We start from the raw sequence: 26,981 nt of genomic DNA on the forward strand, positions 1-26,981 counted from the left end.
ATACTGTTGATGTGTTGTGAGATTGTTAACCATTGTCATAGGGCAACATTTGTAGTAACTGTTAAATGAGAAACTATTTTGTTCTGTAAGCCTTTATCTTAAGTGAGAATAACAGCACAATTCGAAGAGCGTAGTCAATGTCACTGAACTGTGCATGTAGACATTTTTGAGAAATGGTGTATCTTTGGCTATGTGTATTTCCACCAAAAAAACAAAGGTTGAGAAGTTAGAGGGTTGATATGTTGTGGGATTGTTAACCAATGTCATAAAACAACATGTGTACTTCTGGTTTCATGAGAAACTATTTGTTCTGTAAGCCTTCACCTGAAGTACAATAAATAAATAAATAAAGTCAAAAAAAAAACTGCACCAACTTGAAATCTGGTATTTTAAATATACTTGTATACTGTTAGCAAACAAAGGAGGTAGGATAAAATAAATAGTTGTTTGATCAAATATCTACATCTGGACTGTAACAGACATTACAGCAAATGAGACAAGGTCGTTGCCCTCAAAGGAGGACAACTCTAAGGACAAACATAAAACTACAAAAACCTAAATCAAAATATAACTATATAATGGTAAAAAGAAAGACAAAAAAAGAGTTAAGCAAGGTATGTTGGGATGCAGTATATGAAATGATATCTGCTAAGCTTGGGAAAGTGTCTGAGTTTGATCTGTACTGAAGGAGGAGGGGCAGAAGTCACTAGATAGCCACTAGGCAAAAATGTCCAGAGCCAAAAGATACTTGTTTGAATCTGAATCAGCACAATAAATAAATAAAGCCTTATTTATTTATTGAGCACAATAAATAAATAAAGCCTTAATTTATTTATTGTGCTGATTCCACTACCAAACAGTACCACCAACCACCACCTAACTCTTCCTTTTGCTTCTAGATCTGTATAACTGATTGAAGTTTCATGCAAACAGGCATAACTCAACAAGTTTCCTAAGAAGGCAAGTCAAGTCTACTTAAGAAATAAATTTTAAACCATCAAGCATTCAAGATGCAAGATAAAATAGTCCATTATTTCTTTAATCATCCAATACTTCACTAATCAACAAACACTGACAGAAATATATTGTGTTCAATAAACAATTCTGAAGAGGTATGATCAGTTCAAAATTTATAAAAATAAATATTCCCCTACACCAAGAGAAAGCATATATAAGCATAAACACATTTCTTTGTTCATTCAAAGGTGGCAGATAGACTGAGCTTGGTCTTTAATTTAGAATTTGATATATCTTTAGATAAAGATTTTCCTCACTAACTCAACTATGATCTCAGTCAATCTCTCTTTTTTCCATTTCTAAACACAATGCTGGTTAACATATGTATTTATTTGTTGAAACATAGGGTCATAGGATAAAATAGGAAAGTTAAGAAAATTCTCCTTTATAGGTCAATGCTATATTTAATTGAGTAAGAAAACAGAACTGCAGAAAAATGAGTTATGAATAGTACTGCAGAACTGAGAACTATCATTCTAATGAACAGAAAACTAACACATACCTTGAAGAAAAGCAACAACAATATTTAAATACTTAAAGATCTACCTTGAGGTGTGCAAACAAACTTATGCTGTAAGGCCTTAAGAGGCTGACATGGGCACGACTAAATATAGGCAGGAGACTAGGTAAAACGCAGATTTCAGCTGTTTCCAAGAATAATTTTTTTTTTTTTTAAAGAAATATAGCTAACCAAATATAGATTTGGTACCTTGTGAGGCATAATGGTTAAGAACACAGACTCTGACTACCACTTATTTAATGAAAGGCCTTGGGCAAGTTACTTAACGGCTCTCAGTGCCTCAAAGCCTCATTGGGTTTATGTGAGAATAAATGAGTTAATACATGTAAAAAGCTTACGGAGTACTTGTGTAAGTGTTAGATAACTGTCAGCTATTTTTGTTATTATCATTATTGCTATTGTTGTTATGGGGCATTTAGTTCCCCATCACAAAAAATGTACAACCAATGACTTCATGACAGTGAGGATTCATTACTGAGCAGTACATAAATTTAAACTAAATGGCTCCTAATGTTTCTTTAAAATCTGAGATTTTAGGATTCTGTAACATTACCAAGACCAGCACTAGACTTCAGGTCTCCATCTGTTGGTCAGTCCAGTAACCCTTTCTCCTAAACTCCCTATAACTTAACCTTTCCTCACAATGATACCACAGAAGTAAACCTTTTCTCGACTATTTAAAAACAGAAAATTGAGGGTTTCTCTTTTTAAATCACATTTAGGTCTGATTAAGAACATTAGTACTGGACAAGATTTGTATCTTTATGTTTTGTGACTGACTATGGAGGAAAACATACCTGCAGTGTCACTGGTTGTGATATCAACTCCATGTAGAAGGATGGCATTCAAACACTCAAGATTCCCCTTTGAGGCCACAACGTGGAAGCTAAACAAAAAGAAAAATGTTTGCTGTCATGGAAACTATCAAAGGTCCACTTAAATGCCACATTAACGTTACCCTTTAAACAACATACACGCATGCACACACGCACATACGTTTTAGAGGGTACATTAGAACATCTAGATATTTAATACCAGCAAAAATAAACCTATTCCATATTATCTAAAACTCCCTTTAATCCAAATTTATATAAGAGGCCACTACTTTCTAGAAACACCTCCTTAGAACCAAGGAAATATGCTAATGTTCAATAGCCTTAATAATAATAGATAGTTTATACTATAATATTGTTAACAATTTCAATAACAAAAACGCTGGTGTTTGGGGCTTTAAAAATGCTCTGAAGACTATCTATCAGACTATTGTGCTTAGTTTCAAATATACTCAAATTGCCAAAACAAATGAAGTTACAGCAGAATGTTGAAGCCACAGAAAGATCAAAACACTTATCCCTTCTCTTTAAAACTATCGAGCTAAAACTGATAAGGAAAAGCCTTCAAAACAAGCAAGCTCAGCTACACTTGAAAGCCATAAAAGAACTGGCGCCTTCTGCCCAAACAGTACTAACTGCCACCTAATTCTTCCTTTTGCTTACAGACCTGTATAATTGAAGTTTCATGTAAACAGGCATAATTGAACGAGTGTCCTAATAAGGCAAGGCAAGCCTACTTAAGAAACTCACTTTAAACCATCAAGCATTCAAGATGCAAGATAAAATATTCCATTATTTCTTTCATCATCCATCACTTTATTAATCAACAAACATTTACAGAAATATACTGTGTGCAATAAGAACTGACACTGGCTAGTACTCCACCAAATGCAAGCTGGTAAATTCAGGAGGATTTGTTGGCAAAGGATGTTGAACTGGTGTTCAAATAGAACCATGCCCCTAAAAAAGTACATTGACTGCTCTGAAGATGCGAGAAGCTAAAGGGTTTGAAAGTGCTCCACAAGGTGCCTGGATCCAGAGACACTCTGCATCACACTCTCAGTGGGGGCTTCCCTAGCCACATCAATTAAAAAGTATGTATCATCCCACTCCCTGAAATTTTAGTACCCCCCAGTTCCCCATCCCTGTCTTTATTATTCTATCTGAAACTTAACATTTTCAAATATACAGTTTCATTCTTTATTTTCTTGATAGTCTATCAATCTCTTCCCACTATACTAGAAACTCAGTGAAAGCAGGAATTTTTGCCTGTTTTGTTTCTTATTCAATCCCCAGTACCGATAACAGTGCCAGATAGATGATGGGGCCCCAAATATTTGAACAAATGAATGCTTGCAGACGAAATCTGAAGATAGCTTGCAAATTCATTTCTATACAGCACAACACTCAGTCATGTAACTTTGTTAGTATTATGACAGATGAAATGAAAGCTAGAGACCAAGCACTACTAGGAAACGTCAGTTTGTGTTAAGTTTGATTTAGAGAAACAGAAATATTTCTAGTAAAAGGAGTATAGTGTTCTTAAGAGTCAGATAAGTTCTCATTATAGTAGAACAATTAAATTGCTATATGGCTGGGGGTATCATTTAATGTCTCTGCAACAGTGAAGTAGGGAATTATGCTGTGCAAAGCACCATTAGAACTTTTTGAGGAATGCTAAATTCCTTCAAGCAAAGATACTTAGTCTCCCAACAATCTGGAAGATACCATTTTTTTGTTTTTATTTTTTGGCTCATAAAATATGGAAGATCTTTCTTCAAAAACTAAACCCACATTATAGTGATGATGTACTAAGGGCAGAAATCACGACAAATCTACATGCATTATTAATGCTGGTGTGCTATAAATAGTACATACGCTTCAGAAAGAAGATATATCAATCATTAAAATGTATGAGGAGAAAGATAAAGGATACCTGAAAACTGCTTGATAGAAAACACTTTTGCAATAAAAAAATCAGCATAATATAGCCAACTGTAAGACTTCAAAAATACTGGGCTCCCCCCCCCGCCTCTTTTAAAGCAACACATGAAGTTCTGGTTCCCTAGTGGAAGGTCCAGGTGATCTAGACAAAACCTTACCTCCAAAGACTAGAAAAGCTGCACAAAATATAAACATCTGCTTGAAGGCCCAGTGAGCTAACAAAATAGTACAAAATTCCTAGGCCAGGATGCAGTGAAGCAGAGGCCCAGGGAGGGGAGGCTGGTATTGGAGGCCATTCTCTCTGGGTCTCAGCATTCACTGACTTCCCGCAAGAAGAGCTGGGAGGCTGAACAGCACTTCCAACAGCCTTGAGGGGTAGAGAGATAGGAACTAGAGTCCAGGGCTCTCCAAGTGGCAGCGGAAACCTTGGTGAACTTGCCCCATTTGGGGTTGGGGCCCTAAAGGGCTGCACCCTAGGAGACAGGTGAAGAAAATAGGCTCTTGTAGTCACTACAGCGAGGCTTCAAATATTTCTACTCTTAAAACTGCACTGAGGTCAAGAGGCACAAGCTATTTCTGACTTAAGTTGCAAAATTAATCCCCCCTCCCAAAAAAATTCTAAATAAAATGGTTTTGTAATTACATATAATATAGAAAATATATTTAAGCTTGTCCTTTATACAAAATGCTTTAACTAACAAAGAATACAGTTTGCATGGGAGGGTTAAAAAAAAAAAAAAAGAAAATGAATCCCAGGAAATAATTTTACTTCCTACAATGAAAACCTCAAAAACTAACAATACTAAAATATTGTTCCTAAACTAAAGTTCAAAGTTCATAACATTACACCAAATTTTTATAACTCTGACCATCAATATAAATAATCTCACTCAAAACTGAACCTTAGGTCAAAAAATCTGAGCACCCATTCATTCAAAACATCCAAACTAGGGATCAGCAAAATTGGAAAAAAATAAGGTTTCACTGAAGAGTTTCATCCCAAACAACATTCCTCTTTTAACATCCTAGGTTTTGGAGGGGAAAAAAAAACACTAAAGAGAAGTCACTGATAGATATTAAATTTTCACTCTTTATACTCCGAGCCCTATAAATAGCTTAAAATTTAGTAAAAACAGGAGACAGGAGTCAAAAGTGTTTTGGTAGGTATCCAATTGCCTACTTGATAAAAGTGTAACACTATAAATTGAAACATTTCAAACTTTATTGCTCCCAAAAAACTACTTAATTTATAGCCATGCTTTGGCTATCTTTCTAGCATTCCAAGGTAGTGACCACATCAAACATTAACTGTTCATTTTCTAATATTCATTTCTATACTTAGTAATCTGGTTTCCAGTTACAATATTCTAAATAAACTCATGTAAGTATAAAACTGAGAGGAATTTTAGGAAATGAGACTTTCCACCTCTTATCTAGCTTTGGAAAGTTTCTCATATAAGATTTTTAACTGATACAGTTATAAAGGGTCTACCCGTTAACCCAAGTGTTCTCTATCCTCAACAGCAATGGAAGTGATGAAGATATGGTGGGGTGGGAAAGAAGATACATGGTTCACAAGTACATATACAAGCCAGGAGCCTTCCTAAGTAACTTAAAAACAAAAGGCTGGGATCTCCCAAAGCCACACTAGTTACTCTGGCTCCCCTTCTGCTCTCATTTAAACTCAATTACCCAAGTATAAAAATGGGGTGGGTGGCAAAGACAGTGTAATTTACACACCTCAGAGACAGAAAGCTTGGGTTCACATCCCAGCTCGGTGACTTTTCATGAAATTAGACCAAATTATTTAACCTCTCTAACCTTTTTCCTACTTCTTTTATGGGGCTACTGTGAGAATCATACCTGATAAGAAATATGAAAAAGCTTTATAAATGCACCAAAGGCTGTTGTTGGCCATGGGGCTTAAACAACTAGACTAGGTAGTCCTCTAGTATTCTTTCTCTAAACTGGAAATCTTCCAAACTGACAATTATTAGTCCGTGATGGTTAAAAGAGATTTCTGAAAGATTTTATAATGCTGACTGTGGTAAAGACTTTTTTAATAAAAAAGTTGATAACCACAATTGATAAATTTCATTTATATCCCAAGGGTCTACCCAAATTCCCTTCAGATATGCTTTTATCATTGGTCATACTTACGCAGACCTGCCTTCCACATCTAGTTTGCCTGGATTGACTCCCTTCTTAGCAAGGATCGAGGACACTTTTTCTACATCCCCCCTTTCTGCTGCTTTCATCAATCGGTCATCATATTTATTCCAATCTGCTACATGCTGCAAAAAGGAAAAAAGGAAACATGGCAAACTACATTAGTAAGACCTGAAAAGAGAAGGGAAAGCAGTACTACGTAACATAGCACTTATTTTCCAATTGTATGCTAAATTTCCTTCTCCCGGTTGTGCTAGCTTTACTGGAATGGCAGAGTTATAAAACCTTTCCAAAACACATGTATTAAAAAGAAACATTTTTAATCCTACTTTTGAGCAAAATCATTTTTCTCATGTTCTCTGCCCACATAGATTGAGAACTACAAATAACTCATTTACACTTACATTCAATAGATTTCAGGGCAAAGAAAGGAAATTAATAATTGCTGAGCATCTACCTTGGGTATGGCATGACTTACTCGAACAGCCCTAGAAAACTAAAATTATCATCCCCATTTAACAGATGACAAAAATCAAGGTTCTACGGACATGAAATGTCTTAAGTGGCCAAGCCCAACTATTACTTCTCTAGTTTCCAAATCAGTGTGTTTTTCACATTGCCTAACCCATGTTCTTGGGATTGGCTCTGATTACATCTCCCCAGACACTTACATGCAGTGGAATTCTCTATACATTTTAAGAATGCCTCCCTTTTTTACTTAAAAGGTATTGATAGAAATATACTTGTGGAGGCAAATTAATTTTATTTTTGTCTCTCTACATATAAGATCAATAGAGAAATAAACTTGTTATGCTTACATATATTATGCTTACATACTAGGATAAAAAGAAACAACTATATAGAAAAAATCTAAAGACTCTATTAATAAGATTACAGGTGACTCATTTTCTTCTTTCAATTCTCTACCTTCATCATGTACTGCTTTTATAAAAAAAGATATTCAATTTTAACACTCACTGCACATATATTTTAGAAGACCAAAAATTGTTTTTTTTAAAATAGGAGAATGTATCACGTAATACATATTTTAATTGTATCAAAGTACTCTTTAGCTTTGATTGGAGAAAATATATTCAAGACATTCTCAAGACAATAACTCTGATCTTTTCTTAGTAAGCAGAAATGTCAGAACAGAGAACTAAAATACATGGTATTTTTAACAGGCAAAGTTTTTTTTTTGCCTTTTAAAATATTATACAAACTTACTGCTAAACTCTGGGCTAAAGCCAGTATTATTTCTAGAACAAAAAAAGATCTACATATTTTTCACTTAGCTTACAAAGCAAATCCTATGTCCACGGATACCGTAACAAATCTCTGGGGGGGGGAAAAAAGCATCTCTTATGTGAGCATATTGTGTAATTGCTTGATACGTGATTATTTTATATTTACTATCTTCTCCAAGCAAGTCATCACCACCATTTTTCTTGGTAAATAAGCAATGCACTCACTAAATACTTGAAGTGAAAAATTAATATGAAAATCAAATATGAAAAAGATAATACATTAAAAATTTAACTCCTAAAATTTACTATTTTAATGAAGTCTATTTCAAGTACATACATAGACTTCTGAACTGTCTCTGAATTAATCAAATTTGGGGATGAACCCACTTCCTCCTAACTTTAAAAGTTCAAACTGAGACTATGCATAGAGAGTAGCCCTTCTTACTGGCTCAAAGTTAAATGATATTTTAGACATTGCCTTTCTTAGCGTTAAAACAGCCCAGTTTAGTGGCTCTGAACTGGGGAGGGGTAGTGGATGTGGACTTAAGAGGCATTGTGTTTTCAAATGCCTAAGGGATTAAGTCATGTTTAGCACACAAATACTTGCCCTCAATTGATTAGTTTATCCCTGCAATTAAAACAGTCTTAACTTTATTACTAAGTAAACTTGCTAGCAGAGAAAGGTGCAATTTAATGCACTAAAAAAAAGTTATAAAATCCAAAATTACGGTTTTTTAAAAGATAATTAAACATGATTAAAGTCTCATATTATCATACGATCTTCAGTTCTACTCCACCAAGCACCAGTTTCCGTTCTAGTGCGATGTCAGTTAACAGTAATACTGCCCAATTACTAAGATTCTATTATGTGCTTTTTAAACCCACAGAAAGAAACACGAACTTTCGTTTTCTATCACTAACCACAATCCGCTAATCAACTAAATCAGAAAGAAAATAATAAAACAAACCAAAATTTATAAAATAAAAAGTAGTACATTTTAAAAGAACACAGTTGAAAAAGTCTAGCTGAGAATTGTTTGTCACACTACAGGGATACCTACTCTGTTTTTAGGAGCACAAGAAAACCAACACTTCATCATAGACAGGATTTAGTTTCTTATTGCTAATAGCAAACCACTTCGCATTAAGTTACAAATCTCTGCAGTTTACAAAGCGGGCCCTCAGACAAACTCCCAACAACTGACTCAGTTCTTCTCACTACCACTTCTCCTGTTCTACAATCCTCATGCTGTGCTACACTTAGCTTGGATCTGTAACGACATTGTCTTCGTCTTCGGGATCCTTCTCCGCCTTCATAACGCTCAGAAATTCTCTTCGTTGCTGCGCAGCACTCGATTAAAAGCAGCCCCGAGTCAGGTATTGTAACTCCTCCTATTTCTTATTCTTCAGAAGCTGTCTTTCAAGGCCGTCCCTTTCAGGGACTCCACCGGAAAATGTGAACAGCACTCTGCATCCTGCTGCCTCAACACTGCAGCACAGAGGCTGCTGTGCATGATAAAGCTGCCCACTGTCCTGCTCATCCCGTAAACAGTGTGCGGACGGCCTCCCATTGGTCGGTTCTATTTTAGATTCCATAGGACTTGACAGCTGAGTGATAGAAAGGCACAGCTAAGAATATATTGTAATGGCATGCTTTCCCTCTGAGTAATCAATTTCAGGTCTACTGGGGACAAGTGACTCAACCATATTGTAAAACATGCTTATATAAAAACAATTCATCTGACACAATGACAATACTGTAAGAGACAAACTTGTTATTCCATAAAACGTATTTAAAGCCAGTTTCGGTCTTAGTATCATCTATCATGAAGTTGTAATAGCCTTGACAAACAACATAAAATTCTATTTTAAACAAATGTGTCACCCTTTAATTTAAGGAAACACACATACACAGCTACACTTGCGAATTTTCTCCACTGTCTCTCGTACTCCTATCAGTCTCATTCTGCATACAACCACGTTTCAGCTTACAACTGCTGCCAGTCTGTCTCCTAAAATGTTAAATGAGAAGAGCCAGAGGCACTGCCAAGACATTAAATAGACTACATCATGATGAATACGTTTCAACAAATTTTAAATTTAACTCTGTACTCTTAATTTCTAAGTTTAGCACTCTGTCTGATATGACAAGTAATCAGTGGAAAGTCAAATTATCTGAAGTCAGTGGATAAAAAAGCAAATAAGCTGACTAAATACTAAAGGAGAAAAATAGGTATTAAACACTGAGCTAGACAGTAAATAAAACTCTATTTAGGGACAAAGCAGACAGCTTCTCCACGTTGTCTGCGATAGTTAACATACTTGTATCAACATTCCTTACATTATCAAGGATCGTAACAAACATCCACAGGCTCCAGGGTGTTTTTTGCCATGCTCTGGTTACCACAGAGCCCTGGCAGCAGAGTAGTTAAACGCTCAGCTGCTAACTGAAAGGCTGGCAGTTCAAAACCAACAGAATTGGCAGTCTGCTTCCGTAAAGATGACAGCCTTGGAAACCCTATGAGGCAGTTCTACTCTGAGAGTGACTTATACTTCCTCCAAGAAGACAAATTTAGGAAAATTGTTTCATGGGAATGCAAAACATTCCAATATGAGTGCTTATAGGAAGGAGGTAACTGCTATACTATAGATCATGCTGCTTGTTAAAAATTCTATTATGAACTTCAATAAGAAATCCATTTCCTACTATCCGAATTTAAAATATCAAGTCTATATTACATATATATATATATAAAGGCATATACTACAATGTACTGTGTTTGAAACAATGATCCCCCCTACCCCCGCCCAACCACATTAGATATCACAATGGATGCATGTGGCAGGACCCAGAGACTCCACCCAGTCTATTTCACTGTTCTTCAGTGGAAATCTGGGATAGAACTCAGGCTCTATCCTTTGGTTAACAATGCAAACACATTCTTTCTGGAAATAGGACAGCAAAGCAGAATAAAACAAGTAATGAACAGCCAAAGAAGTAGCTGTCCATGCGAAGGCTCAGGGCATGGGGTCCTGAGCTGCCCACCTCCCCAGCCTCAGCAACTTAATCTCCTGCTTCTACTCTCAGGCCTGTCTCCCAAAAGCCCCAAATTCCCACCTTTGTCATTTCCTGTGCCTGTCATGTTCTTCCCTCACCTTCATTCAGGCTCTTCCAAATGTCACTTCCTCAGAGAGGTGTCCTCAGACCACTACATATGAACAGCCCCGACCCCACTCTATTCCCCTCAGTCTTTATCCCCATATCCTGTTTATTGTTCTTCACAGTGCTTAGCAGTATCTGCCATTATAGCATATGTCTGCCTGTTTATTAGCTTACTGTCTGTCTCCTCAGCACCCTTTGAGACTGACTAGATATCTAAGGTTTCTTCTATGAAACTTATTTTTAAATAAGTAATTTGGTAATGACTGGATTTTTATAAATGTTAAGGGCTATAATCCAAATCAGCTTTTGGAATACTCCATTCTCTTAGACTAGGTTGTTAACTAGGTCATATCTGGAACACACATTTACTAGCAACATTGCTTCCCTGTTAACTACCCTCATTCAGACAACAAGCATCTATTGACCCCAGGTGCTGGGAGAGCCCATGAGTGGCAGGAAGGGAGGTAGGCATTTGAGTGCAACTGATAAATAGAACCCACTCCTTATAATGAATACAAAGACTATCCTTTTAAAATATATAGATTTTTTTTTAGTGGTGAGCATACATAACAAAAAAATCACTATTTCAACATTTTTTATATGTACAATTCAGTAACATTAATTACTTTAATCATGTTGTGCAACCATAATAAAATATCCTTCTTGACACTTAACTCCTATATATGCACACCTCAAAGTCTTCCTTCACTGCTCTACAAATCCCACTGGATCCCCTGAAAGCATTATAAATAGTTGTTAAAGAAAATTTGTTTTGGAATCAGACAAACCTGGGCTCTAATTCCACCTCTGCCACCTACCTATTGAGTACTAGTGGGAGAATTTACTAATACTTTTAAGCCTCAGTTCCCTCATCCATAAAGCAAGGATGATAATAGAGAACCTAATTGTGTAAAATCAAATAGCTAACACATGTGAAGGTCTCAGTACTATGTCTAACAGACATTAAGCGTCCAAAATGGTCGACATGGTGATAGTCACAAGTGCTCCTGGTCACAGATACTAATCAGAAGAAAATTCTTGGAAAAATAAAGAAGTGAAAAAAATGCAAGCATTTATCCTTCCTTTCCTGTGTTAACCCTATGAGTTGGAAGCGTCTCAACGGCAATGGGTTTGGGTTAGGGTAACCAAATAGGTAAATGAGGAAAAGTGTCTCTTTATAAAGTATTCTAGCTAATAAAGAAAGAGTGATAGAATTTTGCCATTTTGCAACCCCTAATAGGAGGCCTAGTGACACAAATGGTTAAGAGCTTGGCTGCTAACCAAAAGGTTGGCAGTTAGAATCTACCCAGTGGCTCCGTGGGAGAAAGACCTGGGGATCTGCTTCTGTAAAGACTGTTGTTGCTGTCATGTGCAGTCAAGTCTACTTGACTCATAGCAACTCTACAGGACATAGTAAAACTGCCCCATAGGATTTTCTAGACTAATCTTTACAGGAGCAGATCTCCATGTCTTTTCTCCCACGGAGCCACTAGGTGGATTCGAACTGTCGACCTTTCAGTCAGCAGCGCTCAGCACTTAACTACTGCACCACCAGGCGCCTTCTATAAAGATTACAGCCTAAGAAACCTCATGAGGCAGTTCTACACTGTCACATGGGGTCACTATGAGACTAAATCAACTCGACGGCATCCAACAATAACAATTAATGGATCTAACCAATGATGATCAGTGACTACTAACATCACAAAAAGACAGCCAAACATTACGCACCTCCTGTTGGTCATATACGTCACCACCTATCAAGTAGCGTAAGCAAAAACTTAAAACTAAAAATCTAACCAAGCCTCTGGAGCTAAATAACAATTTACAAGAAATGCAGGGGGCATTTCACAAGTATGCAATTAACAAAATCCAGCATGAAGGAAACTCTATGGGTTTCTTCAACAAAAAATGGCAAGAAAATGAGATGGACAGTGAATCATAGACTAAAAGTGACTTCAGAAATATATTAACCAATCACACTGTACGGAACTTTAGGACCCTGTTTAAACAAACTTTTTTTTTTTAATAAAACAATTGGGGGAAATGTGAATATTGACTGGATATATGATGATATTAAGGAATTACTTTAAGTTGAGGCTTTCAGTGTGATAATAGTACTTTGGTGCCCTGGTGGCACAGAAGTTAAGCATTTGGCTGCTAGCCAAAAGGTCAGCAGTTCGAATCCACCAGCCACTCCTTGGAAACCCTGTGGGGCAGTTCTACTTGGTCCTATACAGCCACTATGAGTCAGAATCAACTCGACAGCAATGGGTCTGGTTTGGTTTTGTTTGTTTTTTTTTGGAATAGTATTTTTCTTTAAAATAATCCATGTCTTTTAAAGATGCATACTGGAATATTTTAGATGAAATGATGTCTGGTATTTGCTTCAAAAATAATCAAAACAATCAGAGGGGCACAAGTATAGATGAAACAAGATTGGCCATAAGTTGAAAAGCTGAGTTATAGGTACATCAGCGTTCATTATGCTGAACAATTCTCTTAACTTCTGTATATTTCATGTTCTGTTGATATATGGTTCCATAAATCTGGATGATGAGTATTAATTTTTAAACTGCATTACATCCTTTTACATCTGGTGGTTAGAGAGAACAACATTATTTATTCATTTATTTTGGTGTTTTTTTAAACAGACAGCAAGACAGTTTTGTCTTCAACATACTGTTTCTAGAATAAGTCCTGAGGAACTGCCAGACGAATGGACAAATAATTATTTATTCAATAAAAAAACTTATTGAGCATCTATATGCAAAGGGATACAAACATTCAATCACTCAACATTCACATTAAGATCACCTAATATGGATCAGGCCCCATGTGGGTGCTGCATACACTATGGGAAACAAAACAGACATGATTCCTGGCCTTGGGCAGTTCACAGGGATAAAACCTAGTCATTTTCTTCAACTTATCTCACATCATAATAAGCAAGACAGATATGTATGCATACATGTACATAACAATCAAAATACATTGGAATAATGCCACAATTGCTACCTATAATGTACAGAAGTAGTTCAAAAAAGGAGGAAAATTGGGAAAAGTTTTATAGAGAAGATACCCAAGTCATCTAATAAAAGATGAGTAGAAAATCACCAGGTTTGAAAGAGCATCACAAAACAGGAAAATACAAACACAACTTGTAGCCCTTCTGGTTTACAAAGCGCTTCATATTCAAGATACATCAGTTAAAATCTGTACACGAATGACTCACAAACACATCTGCAACCCAAGCTTCTCTAAGCTCTAGGTCCATGTATCCAAATACCTTCCAGGCAAGTCTTCATGTGTGTCTTAAAAGTACCTCAAAATGTCCAAAACCAAAAACATCCTTGTCCTTCTAAAACCTGATCCTATTTTAAGTTTCACCAACACAGCAAATGATAGTTGTGCAAGACAGAAACCTAGAAGTCAGTCATGACACCTTCCTCTCCTTGGTCCCTCATTACCAAATCCTGTTGATTTCACCTCCTCAATATTACTCAAATCCACCCACTCATCTCCACATCCATCACTGTTACGTTCACGTTGCTTCGACTTAAACCACCATCCTTCACCAGGATGACCACATTAATCTTCTAAGTGGTCTGTCCATGTTCACTCTAGCCTCTTCCCTTGTGTTCTTCACACTGGAGCTAGAGTGATAGTTCCAAAATGCAAACCTAATCATACCACCACCACCCCTTTCACATACCCTGTCCCATCTCACTTAAAATACCTTAGTCCTCAAATGACATCAGCAAAAATAACAGATTAAGATACTTCAAATTCCACCGTTTCATGAGGGCAATGAAGAAACGGACAAAGAAAATATCACAACTTTTCTGGAACTCTTAAAATTAACCAAAGGTAACAACCCAGGGAACACCTATTCAAGAAAAACAGCTGATTTTCAGTAAGAATAGTGACTTTGTAATGTTTAAATTTACCCTGGTCCCATTCCCCATTCCCATGCTCAGAGATAGCTATGAAAATAACAGCTCACATTCCCAGTACCATACCAGAGGGAGCAGAACAGACCTCACCCGCAAAGAATTGTAATTAATTATTTGTTCTGACCTATCTGGTGGCTCCCTGGAAGATCAGCTCAAAAGGCCTCTGGTCTTTCTTTCACCAACTCAGAATTGGCCCAGTACTAAAGCTTCTTCCTGGAGGGTATTTGTTGAAAACATTCACAGGCTAAAATCTTAGTTGCTGCAATCTGAGGCAATAGATAACAGTTGGAGCAAGCAATAAACTAACCAAAAAGCCTGGAAGAAAAGGCTGGGGAATGAGATGTTCTTAAGGTTTTTTAAAAAATTTCAACATATTCCTGGGAAACTACAAGGTCACACATATGCTTAGGACTGTGCTTATTCTCAGGAAAGCCTTGAGAAGGCCCTAAACTCTTGCCTTGGGCTGACCTTGAGGCTCTGGACTAAAATGTGAAGGTTAAAGCAAAGTTGTAAAGTGCCTGAATCAGTGCTGAAAGCATGCCCCAAACACATAAAGAGTCCCTTGACAAAAACTGGAAGATTTTTTTTGGTTCTAGGCTAGGAAACCTCTGTCTAATTACTAGCTGACCACTAAACTAACAGAAGTCTGTATTATTAAAGACTTTACAGAAATAGTTCAGAAAAGTCACTAAACAAAAAACAACAATAAGCAGCAACAACAAATCTTTGTTGTTGTTGTTGTTGTTGTTGTTGTTAGGTGCCATCGAGTAGTTCCCACTCATAGCAACCCTACGTACAAAAGAATGAAACACTGCTCGGTCCTGCGCTATCTTCACTATCGTTGCTGTTTGAGCCCCTTGTTGCAGCCACTTTGATAATCCATCTCACTGAGGGTCTTCCGCTTTTTCCTGACCTTCTACTTTACCAAGCGTGATGTCCTTCTCCAGGTCCCTTCTGATAACATGTCCAAAGTATGTCAGACAAAGTCTCACCATCCTCGCTTCTAAGGAGCATTCTGGCTGTACTTCTTCCAAGACAGATTTGTTCATTCTTATGGCAGTTCATGGTATATTCAATACTCTTCGCCAGCACCATAGCTCAAAGGCATCAATTCTCCTTGGTCTTCCTTATTCATGGTCCAGCTTTTGCATACATGTGAGTTGACTGAAAATACCATGGCTTGGTTCACGCACTCCTTAGTCCTCAAAGTGACATCTTTGCTTTTCAACACTTGAAAGAGGTCTTTTGCAGCAGATTTGCCCAATGCAATACATCGCTTGATTTCTTGACTGCTGGTTCCATGGGTGTTGATTGTGGATCAAGTAAAATGAAATCCTTGACAACTTCAATCTTTTCTCTGTTCATCATAATGTTGCTCATTGGTCCAGTTGTGAGGATTTTTGTTTTCCTTATGCTGAGATGTAATTCATACTGAAGGCTGTAGTCTCTGATCTTCATCAGTAAGTGCTTCAAGTTCTCTTCACTTGCAGCAAGCAAAGTTGTGTCATCTGCATATCACAGGTTGTTAATGAATCTTCCTCCAATCCAGGTGCCGCATTCTTCTCCACATAGTCCAGCTTCTCAGATTATTTGCTCAGCATACAGACTGAATAAGTATGATGAAAGGATACAACCCTGAAGCACACCTTTCCTGACTTTAAACCATGCAGTATTCCCTTGTTCTGTTCAAACAACTGCCTCTTGATCTATGTACAGGTTCCTCATGAGCACAATTAAGCATTTTGGAATTCCCATTATTTGCAATGTTATCCGTATTGTTATGATTCACACAGTTGAATGTGTTTGCATACTCAATAAAACACAGGTAAACATCTTTCTGATATTCTCTGCTTTCAGCCAAGATCCGTCTGACATCAGCAATGATGTCCTTTGTTCCACGTCCTCTTCTGAATCCAGCCTGAATTTCTGGCAGTTCCCTGCTGATGTACTGCTGCAACCACTTTTGAATATCTTCACCAAAACTTTGCTTGTGTGTGATATTAATGATATTGTTGGATTACCTTTCTTTGGAATGGGCACATATATGGATCTCTTCGAGTCACCTAGCCAGGTAGCTGTCTTCCAAATTTCTTGGCGTAGACGAGTGAGTGCTTCCAGAGTTGCATCCATTTGTTGAAACATCTCAGTTGGTATTCTGTCAATTCCTAGAGGCTTGTTTTTCACCAATGCCTTCAGTGCAGCTTAGACTTCTTCCCTCAATACCATTGGTTCTTGATCATATGCTATCTCCTGAAATGGCTGAACATCAACCAATTCTTTTTGGTACAGTGACTCTGTGTATTCTTTCTGTCATTCCTTGATGCTTCCTGCATTGTTCAATATCTTACTTTTGTCTTCTCGAGCTCACCCTTGAAATCTTCTGTCCAGGTCTTTTATGTCAACATTTCTTCTGTTCGCTTTAGCTACTCTACATTCAAGAGAGTTCAAGCTGAGCCCCTCAGCTCTCGAACAAATCTTTGGGAGGGGAAAATCATATTTCCAGAATTGTCATATTGTAGTATTCAAAATGTCCCATTTTTCTACAAAATAATTACAAGGCATGCAAAGAAACAACAAAGTTTAGCCAATCTACACAAGGAAATAAATAAAACTGTGCCTGAGGAAGCCCATGTGTTGGCCATTCTAGACAAAGACTTTAAATCAGCTATGTTAAATATGTTCAACAAGCTAAAGGAAACCATTTTTAAAGAACTGAATGAAAATGTGAGAACAATGTATCACCAAATACAGGATATCAACAAAGGAACAGAAATTACAAAAAGGAACCAAATAGAAATTTTGTAGTTGAAAAGTACAATAACTGAACTGAAAAAGTAGATTTATGCAGGCAGAATAAGGAGTCAGTGAACTTGAACATAGATCAATGGAAATGAGCTAATCTTTGGAAAATTAAGAATACTTGAAGAAATAATAGCTGAAATTTTCCCACTTAGAGACATGAAAGAGATCCACACCAAGACATTATAACCAAATTGTCAAAAGCAAAGACAAAGGGAGAATCTTAAAAGCAGTAAGAGAGAAGCAACATACCACGTACAAGAGATCTTCCAGGGCTCCTCAATAAGATGAGCAGCTGATTTATCACCAGAAACCACAGAGCCACAAAGCAATGGGATCACATATCCAAAGTGCTGAAAGGAAAAAACCGTCAACCACAAATTCCATATCTGACAAAATATGGTGAAGGAATTAGGTCAAATATGATGAAGGAATTAGGTCATTCCAGACAAACAAAAACACAGAGTTTGTCATTAGCTAACTTGCCCTAGAACAAATGCTAAATGGAGTCCTTTAGGCTGAAATACAAGGACACTAGACAGTAACTCAACTGCACATGGAGAAATAAAGAACACTAGGAAAGTAACTACATAGGTAAATATAAAAAACAGTATAAATGTATTTTTGTAACTTTTTTTCTACCCGATTTAAAAGACAACTGCAGAAAGCAATACTTATAAATCTAGGTAGATAGGCACATAATGTATAAAGATGTAATTTGTGGCAACAACAGCATAAATGTGGTGGTAGGGAATAGAGCTACATACGAGCAAAGTTAGAATATACTATTGAAATTAAGTTGGTATTGTTCTGAACTAGATTGTTATGTTAATTGTAATCCCCAAAGCAACCACTCAGAAAACAACTAAAAAAAAAAAAAAATTACTGTAAGAGAAAGGACAAGGAAATTAAAATGGTACACTAGAAAATATCTATTTAGCATAAAAGAAGGCAGTAATGGAGAAACTGATGAACAAAAAAAAATATAGAAAACAAATAGCAAAATGACATAAGTAAGTTCTTCCTTATCAGTAACTACATTAAATGTAAATGGATTAAATCCCCCAATTAGAAGGCAGGGATTGGCAGAAAGGATAAACACACACACACACACACACACAATCAAGCTATATGCTGCCTACAAGAGACTCTCCTTAGATTCAAAGACACAATAGGTTGAAAGTAAAAAGATAGAAAAACATATTCCATGCACACAGTCCTCAAAAGAGAGCTGGATAAGCAATACTAATATCAGACAAAATCCTTCAGTAGCTTTCCATCGCTTTTATGATAAAGTCAAAATTCCTTCACAAAGCCTACAAAGCCCTGCAATGGTGTTGCCCTTACTGACTTCCCCAGCTTCATCACATGAAATGTTAATCCCATTCCCCATTTTATATGTGAATAAATTGAGTCTAATAGATTGGGGGATTTTGTCCAGAATAAGTCAACTGCAGTTAGCCGCAGAACAATTAGAGAATCCTGTTGTTCTGATTTCAGACCCAGTATTCTTTTTCCTAATTAAGCTAGTTCTATTTCTCTAATCATTTGAAAAAAAAAGATCTTAGATATAAAAATGAAAGTATCTTTTAAAAATAACTGGAACATCATAAGCTCAGATATCCTTTATAGCAAAAAAAAAAAAAAAAAGATGAACATTTCCACACTGTCATATGCAAACTTTCATGAATCACCTACTATGTGTAAAGCATGGCAGTGAATAAGACAGCCAAAGTATCTCTTCTAATGGAAACTGATGTTCTAATGGGGAAAGACAGAGTATAAACAACTAAGGAAAACAAGAAAATATAAGGAGAGAATGCGACAGGAATGCTGGGGGTAATCAGGAAAGGTCATTCTGAGAGAGTGATATTGATGATGATATCTGAATGACAAGCAAGAGCCAGCATTGTGAGTATTTACATTCCAGGCAGAGGAAAACAACTAGCAAAAGGAGCTTGGCATGTCTGAAACAAGGCCAGTGTAGTTGACGCATAATGAATAAGGGTTAATGAAGAAGGAAATGAGGGTAGAGGGGAAGGCAGGCACCACCAGATCTAAAATGTGGGATTCCCCAGTTTTATCATAAACATTCTTCAAAAGGAACTTCTTCAGGAACTAAGACAACTGCCTTTTCATTAGGTTCTCTGAGCTATTTTAGAATCGAGTCTAAAAAAATAATTCATCCTGACATACTTTGTTTCACTTCCAAGAATTTATATTGAGCAATAACCAGCTGGATCTTAACTGGTCTTGAAATGTTTATAAGATTAATCAAATACCTTAATATAGTATCACAATATACATCATCCACCTTAGACCTAGAAACCTAAACAGTTTTGCAATGAACTATACTGAAAATCCACCATAAAAGAAAAATAGCGCCACAAAGATAGAATTTCACCAACAATCACACCCTCAAGATAATGTTCTTCAAGAAAAGAACATCAAGGCAATTATATAAAGTCTTCTCCAAAGGGAAAAAAAAATTGCAAAATAAAGACTAAACAACATGTAGGTTCAGGAAAATTCCCCAAAATATCTAATTGAAACAAAGTATAACAGGCTTCTACAGTACCTTACAATTACCAACATTTCCGATTACTAAATCCCAGACAAGCTCTACCACAATTCAAAATTTAGCAAACAGTGGAAAGCAAAGTCACAAAGCAGAAACATTCCTTGAAGATTAGTCCGCAAAATAAAGAACTGCTCCACAGTTCACTGGACTGATGATAAAAAAACACTTCCCCCACTCCATTTAAGTCCAAAGGTTATTTCTCCCTCGTATATAACAGGAGATTAGAGCTTATATCATAGAAAAAGAAAAGCATGTTAAAAAATAAACCATGAAAACAAATGCTGTACATCCAGCTTCTTTCTCCCTGACCTCTTACTCTCTTCCCTTTATAATTTTTCCTTATCCTTATTTAATTACACCCCATCCACTTCTCTCAGTCTGCCAAGCTTTCCATTGTATGATATGAATGTATGTAGTTAGGTCTCAAGGAAACAAAAGAGGAAAGGGAAAATTATATCAATTATTTTTCTGACCGAGGCAGTAACAGGTTTAATCCTGCTTTATTGAATTTCCCTACATAAAAAAGTCAAGTACAAAAAGACAATAATAATAGTAATACTGATGATGATGGGGAGGAGGAGGATAATGATTTAAAACATAAATGTAACCTCTTCAGGACATGCGATGACTATGAATAAGAATTTAAATAACTTGAGTCAAAAAAAAAGACTCGGAAATACTGCTTTGCCAAGATTTCCTAACCACCCAGTTTGATTCTATTCTAATCTGTTGGGTAACTATCAGACTGCCTACCTCTTCCTAATGCAGGTATTTGTTGCTATATCAGAACTGTCTAGACCCTAAACAAGATGGATTGGCACAGTGGCTGCAACAAAGGGCTCAAACATAGCAACAATTTTGAGGATGGCGCAGGACTGGGTAGTGTTTCCTTCTGTTGTACAAAGGGTCACTAGGAGTCGGAACCGACTCAACAGCACCTAACAACAACGGGCACTCAAAAGAATTTATTTAAAATATAGACAGAAAACTGCCTTTCCAATTTTAATAAGTATCATTTGTTTTATAACATTATACTTTCACCCTTCCTTAAAAGAAGAGGCATTAAGTTCCAAGGTAAACAAATACGTAGATATTGCAAACAACAAAGTATAATGCATATCATACAAGAACAGAACTCTCAGGCTTCATAAGATTTTGTTTTATATTGCCTTCAAAACATGAAACAATTTGTTTATTTGTAAAAAAAAAAAAAAAAGTATATAAATTTGTGTTCTGGGAAATTTAATAGAAAAATGGATTCAAATCAGAGTTCTCTAAAAGCCTAAACATTATGAGTGAAACTAAAATATAAAAGAGGAGAATTTATTAACATTCTCCCAGCCCCCACCTTCCCCATGCACACACCAATGAACAGAGTAATACCTCTGGTGAATTTTAACAAGTATTTTTGCCAATCTCTGATATATTTCTCAAAACAGAGAGTTTTAGGAAGCATTCTATGTTTATTCTCCGGTTAAGTAAAAAGCAAAACTGTGCGTGCTTACCAAGACAGCCTATGATGAAGTTTGACCACAATAAAAAACAACAAAAGATATTTTTGTTCCTTTGGCTATTTTTTCTTGGTTTTGCAAAGAAACATTAACTAAACAAAAGCATGTTCACTAGAACTCACAGACCACTCAGGAAATAAAACCAACTTTACACTACTAGCCAGTTTTTCAATTGGGAAATGTAAAAAGATCTATATATAAACAAAGGATAATAGGAAAGTGTACATTTTTGTAAACATTATAAATGAATTGCTTTTCTTTTCATTAAATGAGTAATGCTTCTACACAAATGCATAACTTTTCCCACACAACTATTTTACACAGGATTTCCTTCCAATGTCTCCTATGTTAAAAATGTTGTTGTGTGCTGTTGAGTTGATTTCCTCTCATAGCGATCCCATGTGACAGAGTGAAATTGCCCTATAGGGTTCCTTCAGGAAGCAGATTGCCAGGTCTTTCTTCCACAGAGCCACTGGGTGGGTTCAAACCACCAACCTTTCAGTTAGCAGTTGACTGCTTAACCATTGAGCAACCAGGACTCATTATTATTAAAAAATTTATTATTAAAAATACACAGTCTAATTAAACGAGACAGAATGCTCACTCTTACGATATTTAGGCCTATAATAAAAACACAGCATTTAAAATAAGAATTCAGCTTCAAAATTGGTTAAGAAATACTTTAAGTGCTTTATGTACATTATTGTTAAACCTTAAAAGGAACCTTTCAAATTAAATCATATCATTTCTACTTTCCAAATAGGGCATAAAGAAACTAAGTAATCTACTGGTGGTGGATAGTGTAGCCACTATAATTCCTTTTGCTCCTGTAAACCCATCATTTTGCCAATCCTCCCTTCAAAGGATGGAGTTTAATTCCTTGCCCTTTAATCTGGGCCAGACTTGTGACTTGTTTTGACAAAAAGAATGTGGCAGAAGTGACCTTGAATGACTTCTGAATCAAAGCCTCAAAAGACCTTGCAGCTTCTCACCCTCTTGGAATGCTATCACCACAATGTGAACAAGCTAGCCTCCTTGAGACAAGAGATCATAAGAAAGAGCTCAGCCACCCAGCCATGCCAGGTAGCACCAACTACCAGACACATCAGTGAGGCCATCTTAGACCATCCAGCCCTAGTCAAGCTGCCAGATGACTGTGTCAACAAGAGCGATCCCAGACAAGACCAGCATAACAACCATGCAGCAGAGCCCAGTCCAAATTTCTGAGCCGCAGAATCAGGAGCTAATAAAATGGTTGTTTTAACCCACTAAATATAAACCCAGGACTATCTGGATTCAGAGCCTAGACTGTCTTCACTAACTAAAGCTGCAACTTACTCTTTGGTTTGGAAACAAATACATCTAGTAGTCTAATTTAACTTAATCAGTATTATTTGAGAGCAACCAAATAAAGAGAAATAACTTTACATTTTTTATTTATCTATTATCTAAAAAGAGATTAACTGGGCACAGATATACACCTCTTTAAAAAGAAGGCAAATAGATTCATACGTGGAAATCAGTATAGGTAGTTGCTGACTTACGATGGAGTTCCATTCCAGTGACTCCATCATAAATTGGTTCTGACCTAAGTCGAATACCTCTTTTTTTTTTTTTTTTTGGTTTTCATTATTGTTGCTTTTTATTATCAGTATCTTTATAAATCTGAATTTTTATTTGTCTTTGGGGTTGCCATGAGAATGATAACATCAGCAACTATGTGCTGCAAAATTGTATGTAGTACATATTACTAATGATAAGATACAGCAAAAAACACACACAGTCGTGTGGTTCATCATAACTCGAATATGTCATAAGTCGGAGACTATCTGTAATTGTAATAATATTCAGCTGACAAAATTTTATAGAAAAAGTACTTTCCCTTTCCCAAAGATATCCAGGTATTCATTTAAAACCTAAAAACGTTAACCTACAATTTATTCACAAAAGCTGCTTAGCATGTGATCTAGAAGAAATATGAATGGCTGTGTAGTAAAAAAAAATAAGAAATTATAAAAGTAATCATTTTATTAATCTAATAAAACTTGTAGCTTCAAACAATGAAACACTGCCTACTGTTACGTCTAATGAGTACATCTTCACACTTGAATGAAAGCACTGAACTAGGAATGGACCATGACAGAACAAGAACCACAAGCTCATTTTCTACGTATCTTTTAGGGGTTGGCAAACTTCTTCTGTAAAGGGCCATAGTAAATATTTTAGGTTTTGTGGGCCATATGGTCTCTGTTGCAACTACTCAACTATGCTTTTGTGGCACAGAAGCAGCCATAGACAATATATAACAAATAAGTTTGGCTGTATGCCAATAAAACTTTATTTTCAAAAACAGGCAGTTGGCCATACTCTGTCAACCCGTTTTAGGTGCTCAATGACATTTAGCCAAAATATACCTAGTTTATTAGATCTGATTAAGCTAATCTGTTTGCTGCCTTAGCACAAGATCTATCAGATAGTACTCTCTGTATTTATATTCTACTAAAATTTGAAAAATAGTGCAATGTATATTAAGCTAAAGTGTCCTTAAACAAAAAAAAGATATACTGATTTTTGTGCATCATCCAAAATGATGAGAAAATTATGATAGACTGTATTATTTGAAATTACTTCCCTGCTTCCTTCTGAGATGATTACATATCTCTGTATGTACACTGTAATTTATGCATCCCTCATGTGGAAGAAATATACATCCCTAACTCACTGATTTGAGGATCATCCATGTGACATGCTTTGGCCAACAGAATGTGAGAGATATGATGTACAACACATCCAAGCAAAAGCTTTAAGCAGCAACCTGAGTTTGGGTCAACCTCCTTGCTTCTGTAGTTTGCTAAGAGACTGCTATATCTCATATAAGAACTGTTCCTTCAGCCTTCGTTCCAGAATAAGAAAACACTGGAAGTGGAGCCTCAGTCTGGAACAGAACTGTAGGGGAACTACAGTCTACAGTGTAACGTAAGTGAGAAATGTATTTGTTACTGTAAGAAGCACAGAGAAATCTGGAAGTTATTACTAAAACCAAGCTGAACACTGTAGACATTAGTACCAGAAGCAGGGTGCTACCTGCTACCACCAAAAATATGTGATGTAGGCTGTAGAGCTGGGTGTCAGACAACAAAGAAACTGTTATTGGAGACTGAAAAAATGGCAAGCCACATAATGCAGTAGTAAAATATTTAGTATAACTGTCACATGTAAAAATTTGGATAACTTGGTGAAAACATGGTAAAATAAAAGCTGTGCCTTGGCTGTCTCCATACTGTGTTTTGATAAGGTGCTATAAGAAATATGATAAGGTGCTAAAAGAGCTCAGAAAAAAGAATCTATTTGCAAGCAAGGATATAAGGAAAAGAGAGAATCCCAAAATTTCTGAGCTCGTAAGGTGAAAAGTTGCAATTATTTCTCATTTCTAACAGGTAGACATGTTTTCAAAAGTCAAAAGACAAACTCAGGGAAAGGACCAAAACAAAGCTGTGGCCATCACACCTTTTGTTAAGAACTTTGAATTAATGTTGCCCCCAGTAAACCCTTTCAGTAGAAGCTGTCACACACCACCACCATCACAGGAAAAGACCAAGGATATAGTCTCACAGACGCCCAATAAGCTCGGGATGCCTGTATTTAAGCCTAGATAGAGACGCACATCTCAAAGAACTGAGGATATGACTATTGGCACATGGATCAAACAGAAATCAAACAGATAAAAAGATAACCTCCAGAACAACACTAGCCTCAGTTAACAGACTGTGACTCTTCTAGACCATTTTGTGTGCCCAAATTTCTACAGGCAAAAAGCAGTCAAGAAAGCTGCTCAACCCTTACCCTTCTCCCCAGCCAAGGAGGACATATCCTCCAATACCCTGTTTTAAACACCGGCATGGATCATATATTAAAGAAAAGGCCTCACGTGGGCACAGCCAAGAGCCATGGAAAATGGTGGACTGGAAAGCTACTGCCAGGAGCAAAATCAGGACCTAATCAAGGAATACTTCCTAGTGCCACAAAAAGAAGCCCTCATTTCATTTATCCAATGAGATTTTCAGCATTGTTAGGGACTAGCAATGGGCTGCAACAATGGGCTCAAGCATAACAACGATTATGAGGATAGCGCAGGACTGGGCAGTGTTTCGTTCTGTTGTACACAGGGTGGCTATGAGTTGAAACAAACTCAATGGCACCTAACAACAACAACAGGGACTAGTGATTGCTGTGTGTCTCCCATTCTTCCCCTTTCTTAACAGGAGTGTTTACTGCAGTATCCCACCCCTGTTCCACTGTATTTTGGGAAGGAGGAGGGTAGAAGATAACCGGTCTTTAAGTTCACTGATCTCTGGATCAATAAAATCCAAACACATAAATAATGTAGAAATTCGAACGAGATTGTGGACTTTAAGTCTGATGTGACTGAAAGACATTCTTGAGTTGTTTTCCTTAAGGAACGGATAAGTATATTTTGTATGCAGAAGGGAAGAAAGTGTATATTTGTGATCAAGACAACAGACTGTGGTAGATTATAGTTCACAATTGACCTCCCACTCCATCTTTGGAAGAGGTTTATATACCTGAGCCCATTGATTTGTAACTTGCCTATGCCTTCTGTGGGAAGATGCCTCACTGATGTTAAGCGTGGCCGTGTGGCATGGAATGTGAACAGGCCTGAGGCACTCCACACCTGAGCGGAAGCTTTAAGAAGCATCATAAGTTTCAGCTAGCCTCTGAATTCCGCTTCTTGTTGGTACTGTGTGCCCTGAGTTGATTCTGACTCACAGCAACCCTACAGGACAGAGTAGAACTGCTCCCGTAGGGTTTCCTAGGCTTTAATCTTTACAAAGAAGCCCTGGTGGTGCAATGGTTAAGTGCTCAGTTGCTAAAAGAAAGGCCAGCAGTTTGAACCCACCAGTCACGCCATGGGAGAAAGCTGTGGCAGTCTGCTTCTATAAAGATTCCAGAAAAAAACAAACAAACCCATTGCCACCAAGTTGATTTCGACTCATAGCAACCCTATAGGACAGACTAGAACTGCCACATAGGGTTTCCAAGGAGTGGCTGGTGGATTCAAACTGCTGACCTTTTGGTTAGCAACCAAGCTCTTAGTCAGTGCGCCACCAGGGCTCCAACGGCCATTAGTTTGGCTACTAACCAAAAGGTTGGCAGTTCAAATCCACCGGCTGCTCCTTGGAAACCCTATGGGGCAGTTCTACTCTGTCCTGTAGGGTCACT

General features: G+C 36.9%; 1 protein-coding gene across 5 annotated transcripts in view; it reads right to left on the reverse strand.

Annotated features, from left to right (window-relative positions):
- The window catches only part of UACA (uveal autoantigen with coiled-coil domains and ankyrin repeats), a 109,247-nt gene that overhangs the window by 45,230 nt on the left and 37,036 nt on the right, over positions 1 to 26,981 (reverse strand). For 3 of the 5 annotated variants that reach the window (XM_023729765.1, XM_004374706.2, XM_023729764.1), the window contains exons 1-3: positions 8,792 to 8,845; positions 6,475 to 6,608; positions 2,335 to 2,423 (exon numbers count right to left, since the gene is read on the reverse strand). In XM_023729765.1, the coding sequence (XP_023585533.1) occupies positions 2,335 to 2,423; positions 6,475 to 6,608; positions 8,792 to 8,830 (262 nt within the window). In that variant the 5' untranslated portion in view covers positions 8,831 to 8,845. Of the gene's footprint in view, positions 1 to 2,334; positions 2,424 to 6,474; positions 6,609 to 8,791; positions 10,149 to 26,981 lie in introns of those variants that run through there. The other 2 variants (XM_023729763.1, XM_004374705.2) reach the window with 2 other exon arrangements.

Source organism: Trichechus manatus, unplaced genomic scaffold, assembly GCF_000243295.1.
Source record: "Trichechus manatus latirostris isolate Lorelei unplaced genomic scaffold, TriManLat1.0 scaffold00030, whole genome shotgun sequence".
Lineage (NCBI taxonomy): Eukaryota > Metazoa > Chordata > Mammalia > Sirenia > Trichechidae > Trichechus > Trichechus manatus.